Source organism: Melanaphis sacchari, unplaced genomic scaffold (assembly GCF_002803265.2).
Source record: "Melanaphis sacchari strain LSU unplaced genomic scaffold, SCAv2.0 Contig85_pilon_pilon, whole genome shotgun sequence".
Taxonomy (NCBI): Eukaryota; Metazoa; Arthropoda; class Insecta; order Hemiptera; family Aphididae; genus Melanaphis; species Melanaphis sacchari.
Window position 1 is genome coordinate 2096875 of NW_020271605.1, and position 10449 is coordinate 2107323.

Below are 10449 nucleotides of genomic sequence, written 5' to 3' on the forward strand. Positions count from 1 at the left end.
GTTAACATAACAAAATTATGTAATTCTTGAAACACACAATGTATATAATTGGAACGTACTTTTTCAATCTTAAATTATAATATGTTTATGGACTATTCTTGTAACAGTCAAATAATATTCCATTGTAATGTTTTTATTAAGCCTTAAATTGTATATCAGTGGAATGTTTGTAACATTCCTTTGCACGGTGGATTATTATTTCACTAACACTAGTTAAAAAGTGTAACAACTTTTATTAGAACATAAAAATTTTAACATTTTTATAAAACGATATTTATATGAAAAAACACAGCTAATTCTTTCTCACGCTTTGTGTGCTTTTTATGTACATATTTGTCTTTTATTTAAAAATAAATAACTTGATTTTCATAAATGTATAGAATTAAAAATAGGCTTAAAACTTTCTACACGATTTACTATTTCATTAAAAAAAAAAAGAATCAAGATAATCGTATGATTAGTTTCAGAAAACATGTGTGACAAAGATTTCCATTTTCATATTTATGTACAATGTACATAGATAATATTTTAACGGCCCGTTATTTTAGGGACTGCACAGGATTTCAAATTTAAACAAAAGACCAAATTCGGACTGAACCCATGGCTACATATTATTTATGAAATGGACCGGACCAATAACTAAATTTAATGGAATAGAGTAAACCGGGACCGGACTGCTCGATCTAAAAACATTTTGGGCTATTTATGGACCATTAGCCCGGACCATACGAATACAGCAGCGGTTCCCAAACTTTTTTGAACGCGGTGCCCTTTTAGGGGCACCATATTAACCACGGTGCCCTGCTGTATATAACATGAAAGATAGAACAAAGAAAGTACTCATTGAGAACCAATGAAACGTAGACCACGGTGCCCCTAGGGCACCGCGGTGCACAGTTTGGGAACCGCTGGAATACAGAATATGAAAATATTAAACTGCGTTCAAAATGAGATCGATACAGGGCGGCGACCAGTTTTCGACAGTGGCGCGGTGAATACGTCTACCCCATGTTGATTCAATCCGTCGTCTCCCCTCCAGACCCTCCGATTGTCTGTGCGTTCGTCGTTCTAAGTGAATGTGCGTACGCACTTCGTTGCGTCCTCTATAAAGAAAATTAATAAATAACACGGGACGTGTATTTACCACCCTCAATAGAAATGAGGGTCCCGTATTGCAACTAAATTCCAGACGAAGGTCAGCAGTTGTTCGGCGCATATACCCCTACCTATATCAATATAACACTGTATTTAACAGACTCAACGCATTTGCAGTCCACTCTCTGTGTCGACGCGTCGTTTATACGTTCTGTGATTTTTATCTGTATTTTTTGTACCAACGTTTTTTGGTGTTTTTTGTACGTTTTCGTTAGCTCTTGTACGTTTTTTTTTTTTTTTTTATTAAAATTTCACGTTAACGAATTCACTATGAGTGATTCTGAAGATAGTGTGACCCTTGTAATAGACAGCACGGAGGAAACTAGTTTACCAAGTAGAAGGAATATTCAAGGAAAAGTGAGTAAAATATTATAAATTCTAATATCGGCACTGGTTTAATTGACGTCCGCCATTTATATCCTTTAATTTTTATGAACGTATTATATTTGAATAAAATATAAAAATCAGTACTCTAATATTTTACTTACTATCTAATTTATCTAAACCAGTGACCACTATGTATTATTCCCAGCAATTTAAGTGGTATTTTGATGTATTTTAACTAGGGGTCTCTATTTTACGTGTATCTAAGAACATCAACGCACGTGTTTTTATGAGAACTATGTTAAATTTCGTGTACACGTATAATGTAGATTCCATCTACCCGGTAGCATACTTTGGAACCCTAACTAAGCTGAGGCAATAGTACCCGTATCTGGTTAGACTCCGTAATGCCTGTTTTCACTGCGTTCCCTTACTGATTTAAGATCCACTATTAAATATTTGTGTAGAAAACATAAACTTACATATTATTATACGATGTTTTAATATGAAATTAAACAAGTAAATAAATGTATTACCAATTAAACTAATACATTTATTTACATTTAATATAATATTAATTAATAATATTCAGTTAAAAATTAAATAGATACCTGCATTGGATCGAATCAAATTATTGATTATGAGAAAATGTGATAAATAAATAGTAACAACAATAATAATTATAATAATAATATATGTGGCATAATGTGGCGCGGTGGTTGGCCTCGGTTACTTATGTGTTCCAAGGTCAAGCATCGGCCGGCGTTGCTAGCTCTCGGATGGGTGATAATCTGAGTTTTTGGAAACGAATCCATGGCACACAGACATACACCCACGTGTTCAAACCTTATTAACCAAACCTCACACAAAATATCTACTGTTCCTATTCACAGCTAATGGCCTTAGTTGGCGGGCTTAGATAAGATCAATAAAAAAAAAAATATATATATATATGTATATAATAGTATATTGGTATTTCTTCCTAAAATGTTAAGTATAATAAAAAAATAATAAATTAATAACGAATCACCCTCGATCTCCTTACATTCCATTTCTAATATATACACTTTATTTCTTTGAATATGGACAATGGGGCGATTGTAAACCACCCCAGAATACAGGTTAAGATAAAAAGATAATAAAAAGGTCTAGTGGCTACGCCAGTTTTTTTTCTTACCTGCAATGGGTATATAAAAACTCCACTAGTTTTTTTTGTTTAGCTGCTCAGTGCTTACATTGTAATGTGCCTCCTCACATTAAATACGTTGACATCTATTGCGATGATATATACCAGTGATGCCCAACCTTTTTTGTTCGGCGTGCCACTTTGGTTAATAATCATCTTCGAGCGGGCCACTAAATATAAAAGTACGAATAATCCCAATCTTAATCTAATAATATAATTTTGTGATACATATGTGTACAATATATATGGTGTATATCTTATCTTTTATTGATTGAAAAGATTATGGATTGAGGTAAACATTGTAGATACATACGACGATCAGTCTGCTCTTTTAAGTGCATAGGTAATAGCGATCGTAAAATTTTTATTTAAAAATGTCCGACAGAAAAAAGCGTAAATATAATGACGATTGCCGAATTTTTTTATTTTTACAATTACAAAGTAAATTTATAAATATAATTTTACTTTTTTTTTTGAATATTTTGTTTAAAACGTTTAAACATTTATTTTGATTTTATTATTATTATTATTACTTTTATAAAATAAATAAATATAATTTTACTTTTTTTAGAATATTTTGTTTTATTTAAAAATTTGTGACGGGCCACACAGAATACTTTCGCGGGCCACATGTGGCCCGCGGGCCGCGGGTTGGGCACCACTGATATATACCAATGGATCAATACAAAACTTAGAATATTTACAAATTATATTACATTATTTTAGTTTATATACATGACATAACTATATATTTTTGGATTATTAGGTAAAATGATTATTTATTATGATTTTTTTACTATGTTTTAAATATTTAATGTGAACGATATGATATTATATGAGGTTATAATATTTTTTAATAAGACATCACATTAATTAAATATGATTTTCTTCACTGGCGGAGTTTACATAAACCCAATTTTACATGTTTTTTTTCTGGTGGAGTTTACAGTAAAAAAAGGTACTTGTGGAGAAGTTTACAAGTGCTTGGATAATGTTACACTCCCAAAATAAATAAACTATAAACTATACGTAACCTCCGCCTTTATCGTCATTAAAGGTTATCCCGCAGGTCGTCACTCGTCGAACCGGCTTCTTACTTCTCAGACGCGGCTAACATTCATTATTAATGTAAAAAAACGAATTTTTCAATAAATATGAAATAATCAATACTATTCCTTTTGTTACAAATTAATAAATACGTTCAAACAATCATAAATTTTGAATATTTTCATATTTAACTTTTTATTGAATATAATTATATAAATTATAAAAAATAATAAAAAAATAATATAAAATATATGAACATTTTATAGTGTACCTACTTATGGTCTATGTCAAAATTACAGAACAATACTATAAATTCTAAAAATAAATTTTATAAAAACTTCTAGAATTTAAATACACAAGTAAATGAATTTTTTATACACGTACTAAACCGAGAGCCCTAATTTTAACTAACATTTAATTTTTAATTTAATAAATTGATCTAATTTTATAATATATTTAATTCATTTATCTATTCAAAAATACGTAGGTAGTTGAAAAAACGAAATAGGTATAAAATACTTGCTATAAAAATATTTGTGTGAGAAAATTAAACATTAATTTATTTTTTAGTGGGTACGAAGTCGTCAGAAGAACATGGTTGTCGACATGTACCTGAACATGCATATGAACTATCCGATTATGCAAAACAAACAAATAATGCACAACATTTCGCAAACTTCGGGTATTGGTCTTAATTCTGTGTATTCAATTATTTCGAAGTACAGAAAAACTGGAACTGTTACGTCTCCTAAAAATAAACGTAATAAAAAGTGTCTGTTTAACAAAATTAGCAATTTAGATCGGAGTGCGTTACGTCAAAAAGTTTACAACTTTTGGTTGAAGAAAGAATTACCGACTATTGACAAAATTTTAAGAAGTGTGAATCATGATCCGGCTCTTCCTAATTTCAAACGCACTACGTTGTATTCAACAATAAAAAAATTGAACTTTGTTTACGTCAAGAGGAATAAATACAATATGTTGATGGAGAGAAATGACTTGTTGATTTGGCGTCAAAACTATTTGTACGATATTCGTAAATATCGAGAAGAAGGTCGTACCGTTTATTACCTTGATGAAACGTGGCTAAATGTTAGCGATTGTAAGAAAAAATCGAGGGTCGATAAAACAATAAAGTCAAAACAGGATACTTTAAACAGAGGTCAAACAACTGGTGTGACGAACACGACTGGTAAGGGCCAAAATTTGATTATATTACACATTGGATCACACAAAGGCTTTTTAGATAACGGTCTGACATATTTTGTGTCAAAAAGAAATGGTGTAGACTGCTATGATAGCAAAAAATTTCATGAATGGTTTGGGTCAATTCTTCCACGTCTTGATCCAAATGCAGTAATTGTGATGGACAATGCCTCGTACCACTCAGTGAAATCAGAAAAAATACCGACAAGCCATTCAAAAAAAGAAGACATTTTATCGTGGTTAACTTCGAAAGGCGTTGTCATCAATAAACCAATGTTTAAACCACAACTGCTCGCAAAGGTTAACGAGATAAAGGGGAAGTATGTGTCTTATGTCGTCGACAATATGGCCAAAGACGCTGGCCATTCCGTATTAAGATTACCTACCAACCATTGTGAATTGAATCCAATGGAATTGGTATGGGAAATGGTTAAAAGCTATGTAAGGCAGCATAGTATATCATTTAAAATCGAAGACGTTAAGGCCCTTGCGAACGCGGCAATTGAAGGAGTCAACCGAGAAAAGTGGGAAAATTTTATTAAACATGTCATAGCGGAGGAGAATAAATTGAACGAAATTGACAAAAATATGGACGAAATTATTGACAGTTTAGAACCTTGTGATCTCACCGCAACAGACGATACTTCCGATTCTGATGATAACTTTTAATTTATTATATAATTTTTATGCATATTATAACTTGTAAACATTCTTTTGATGAGCAAGAGCAATTTAAAATTTTTGAAATTTGTATTATAAAAAAAATACATAGTAAATTATTAAATAATTATCTCATGAAAAACGAAAAATAATGGTTTCAATTTATACACGACTGACGTATACATAATTTAGCTGGTAATTGATATGTGATAATTTATAAATATTCTTTTGACGATTTATATTGCATTATATTATAAATTATGCTATTATGTAATGTCAATAAAAAATTAATATTTTAATTACCTTTTTTTATTTAAGTTGTATTTGAAATCATGTAAATACACCATACGCGTCCGTGCAATAGACACCGCAACAGAGTGTCATACGAAACAAAACGCTTAATCGCAACTCGCTATCCATTTTAAATTATATTTTGAGAACATCGGCAGTCGACCAATAATCAAATAAATAATAATGTGGTGCTCTCGTCGACGACGCGTCAAGCTGCCCCGCAGGAACTAAGTCACGCCCATGCCGCCAGTATTGATCTCATTTTGAACAAAGGGACTTCATATTCTAAAAAAAACCTTAAAAAAATTTAATTTTTTCATTATTAAAAGACCAAACATTACAATTTTTTTTTTATTATTATTAAATAAGGTATTTTTTATTAAGGCACTTTTAATTTTCATAAAAAAAACAACCGTACCTTAATAGTTTAAATTCTAGAATATTATACTTCCTATGATATTAACATTATTAACGCAAGTCGAAAACGCATAGGTACGATACAAACAAACGAATTTTTAGTGACATGACCGTGTTCGGTGTATTCTTTATCGACCGAAATCTTTTTCACAACACACGGTAGATAGATTATTTAATCATTTTAATTTATTATTTTCCTATTTCTAGAAAGTTTATGGTATGTATAAAATATTAATATACTCTATGTCACATAATGTTTTTAATTTTGCTTTAATTAAATTATGTGAAATACGTGCTTAAAATACAAATATAACAAAATAATAATATAATGTTTTTATAGGGAAAAAGAACTGAATGTGCAAAATAAAAATGATTGCTTTAAATTTTAAGTACTATGAAAAAATGTCTGTATGACTTAGCAATGTTTTAAATGATTATTGGGTAACTTGTTAACGTAAACTTCTGTAAGTCACTAGTGGTTAGCCCTAGTTAAAACAATTTATACGTACTTATGTATATCGTATTATCGTACAATATATATTATGTATATTAAATATTGTTTAATTTTTTTTTTCCATAAACCATAATCCATTATGTTATATTTCTACAGAATATATGTCTTTATGACTATATTGTTGGGGTTCGAAAATGTTTTCCCCGTTTGCGGATTATCATTGACTTGGGAAAAACCGCATTTCAATGTCATCGGTGCTCGCAATCGTTCTTAAACTCAACAAGACTAATAAACAGCTGTTCTGCCGTTGACCGCGGCACTAATATCGTAGTAGTAGTAGTAGTAGTAGTAGTAGTAGTGAAACGTCTGTGGAAATTGCGGCATATTACTAAGTATTAGGTAACTTATATTTGTTTGATTTGCAATTGTTATTGTTTTAATATCTCTTATATTATGATAAATACTACTGTTGTTCAGACTTATATTTATTTTTATTTTTTTTAAAACCGAAATCGTACCTTATTAACAGTGAGTATAAAATATAAATACTTTTCGGAAAGTGCCGCTTATATTATTATTATTACGCGTCCGTAAGAGTCCAACGATATTTTTACACACTGAGTCACTGTCTGAGGTATATTATTATTATTTAGATTCTAGATTCATATCTAATAACTAGGCTATTATTATTGCTATAATATTATAGAATTTACTTGTCTATATAAAATATATGGGAATTAATTGGTTCAATTATCGAGATTCGAAAATATTCAATAACAAAATCTCCTTACCCACCTAGTAAATCGACCCATACTTAAACGTAGCTTGGCTATAAGTTGCCAGTTGGTCGTAGGTCGATCATTGATTGTTACCTATTTGTCTTATTTAATCATCACTGTGTTTCGTTTTTCTACTGTTTTATAAAATCTTTAAAAAATAAAATAACTAGTTATTTTTCAGAAAACTGCTCTACTTCTAAACACTCAGTGGATGATGATTGATGAGTCGAATTATTTAACTCCAAAAAAAAGGCTATCGAATGAAAATGAATATGTCAAAATACTTGGTAAGATTATAACAGAAAATCGACTGGTAATATATTTTATTTACTTATTTATGTATTTATTATGAATATATACGGGCTGAGGACTGAGCCCTTTTGTTTAATTACCAATTAAATAACAAAGAATTATCTGAAACAAAAATATAAAGATATAGCGAAAAATTAAATTGATAGTATTATACAACAACAAAGGCCACAGTACTCACAAAAATACAAAATAAAATAAAATGTTAACCCATGAAATCTCTAACTTTTTTGTAGTTTTTTTCTTTTTTTTATCGAAAATAAGTAAATCTACAATCTGTATTACAAATAAAATATACAATAAGCAAATATGATAGAAAAATTATAGAAATTTGACTTTGAGATATTGAATAGGAAAGATATCCAATAATGATAGGACCCTTTTGGCGAGTTTTGATAGGCGAATAGAGAGTAATTTATTCTAATAAATCACGACACCAACGTCTTTTGAGATAATAAAGAGGGTTGTCGTGAATCGAGAATATGTGCTGGTTTGTTATTGAAGTGTTTGGGTGTTGGATTAATTGGAGAGAAATTTTTTATAATAGGTTTTAACTAAATCGGTAATTAGTTCAATATTTAGGCCTTCGTAAAGAGTGAGATTAGTGACATACCCAAGACGATCTTAGAAAAAAATCGTGGGGGGTACAGTCTTCAAAATTACCGACTAAAATTATTTTGACCTTTTTTTTTTTGCTATGCGCCCCCTCTTCTTCCCAATGAAAAATGTTTGGATTTGCCTCTGTCACCTCCACCCCCCGAAAAAAAAAATAAATTTATAAATATACCAGTAATATTTACATCTGCTAGTTGCACAACGAATTGTGTCATTTTAATAAAATTAATAAGATGGGGTTTAACTTTAAAAACGAAACAAAACACATAGGTACTTGCTAAACGTTAAACAGCTACATTTACAATGATCTATGGTGCATATAATATTTTAGCAAACGTGCCACGAATGCGAATAAATACCTAATTATCTTAATTAATAGGTCATGCGCGGTACGCACTAATATGCGGTGAGTTTAATATACTCAATAAAATCTGCATATTAATCATATTTAATATTATCAATGAAATCTGTAGCGCTGATTACACTGAGTTATACGGGACACAAACATATTTCTGCTAGTCGTGCGGGGATGCGTTTGGGATTCAAGGCTATTCACACATTCCAATGATATAATTTATAAAAATGTTATTATGAGTATACGTACATAATAACAATGCGGTATATAACATGTATGCACATTCCGCGCATAGGTGGTAGGTTAGGAGTGAGAGCCACGGTATAGGCGAAAGGACAGGCACCCCGATCACGTGGATAGGCGAGGAGGTGGGTGGGGAGCCACAGTTTAACGGAGGTAGTGGGTCGAGAGCTATAGTATAGGCCGGAGGAACAGTGGAGAGGGAACCATTGGGTGAGATGAAGTGGGGGGATACAGGACAGACTACCTACCTATACTTTTTACTACTATATAATAACAATAATTATAACAATTGAAGCGATTATCATATTGTCTTCACCACACTGATCCGGGGCTTGAAGAGTTGATGAATACGAAGCGATGGTTTGTAAATAAGTGAAAATGGCTTCACGGAAAAGCACTTTTTATCGTCGTCCGCTTTTAGTATTGGCCGGTGTTTGGCCAATCGCTTAATGTTTTCCGACGCCTCATATTTAAGAGCTACACGAGATACACCAGTTTCGGTTATTGCTAATTGAGGCGGTGGATGTATAACTAGAATTTTTTATTGGGAGAATTAGGACCCTTTTTGCACCACGGACTCAGGTAATCAACTTTTGTCAAATAGTATGTATGGCATAATGATATTATGATGTGTATTGTATATTATAATTAGGGCACGGATTTAAATGCACTTAAAACCATACAAATATGCTCTAAAAAATAGCCAAAAATGCCCTTAAAAAAATGCATTTTTCTATAAAAATGACCTTAAAAATGAAAATATGACTTTAAAAATGACATATATTTTTTATACAATTTGTAATTAATAAATAAGATTTAATTATTTTTTATTATTTTATTAAAAAAAAAACTGAACATTTGATTGAAGTTGACTCGTATGTATTTTGGTCGTTCTGGAGAAATATTATTCATTCTAAACATACCAAAATACGTATATATTAAAAATTAAATTCTAAGTAATAGCCTATTGTACTTACTAAATTTTGAGAACTGCATTGAACAATAAGATAAAAACTGAATCGAATAATTTTTTTTTAGATAATATTTTGAATTGGCTAAATTTGTATAGTATATTGAACACATATGCATTAAAAACCAACAAAATGACCCAAAAATGCTAAAAATGCTCTAAAAATGAAAAAATATTGAAATATGCAAAAAAAGCAAAAAAATGCAAAATAAAAATTTCACCTTTGAAGTCTCTGTTACATGAATCAAATTATAAACTTGGAAAGCATTGTCTAGGATTAATAAAAAAATGATGCATTTTGCATTGGAATCCGGGCCCTAATTATAATATATAAACAGCGTTGTAGAAAATATACGAAAACGTTGGGGTGAAATAAAAAATTACAAAAATAAATCAAATTAGAACTTACTGATAACCGGGGCTGGATTGAGATTCGGA

At 30.6% G+C, this 10449-nt stretch overlaps 1 protein-coding gene across 1 annotated transcript; it reads left to right on the forward strand.

Moving 5' to 3' along the window:
- The first annotated feature begins 1301 nt into the window (after window positions 1–1301).
- LOC112602300 lies at window positions 1302–5643 on the forward strand. Its single transcript, XM_025350305.1, has 2 exons — window positions 1302–1512; window positions 4283–5643. Exons 1-2 carry the CDS (start codon window positions 1426–1428, stop codon window positions 5585–5587), a joined length of 1392 nt encoding a protein of 463 aa, XP_025206090.1. The 5' UTR covers window positions 1302–1425; the 3' UTR covers window positions 5588–5643.
- The last annotated feature ends 4806 nt before the right edge of the window (window positions 5644–10449 follow it).

What these genes read in the sequence shown, in the direction of transcription:
- LOC112602300 (XM_025350305.1), top strand. Translation starts at nt 1,426, where the DNA reads ATGAGTGATTCTGAAGATAGTGTGACCCTTGTAATAGACAGCACGGAG. An exon ending in GAAGGAATATTCAAGGAAAA is followed by an intron (nt 1,513 to 4,282) that starts GTGAGTAAAATA and finishes TTTATTTTTTAG; the next exon opens with TGGGTACGAAGTCGTCAGAA.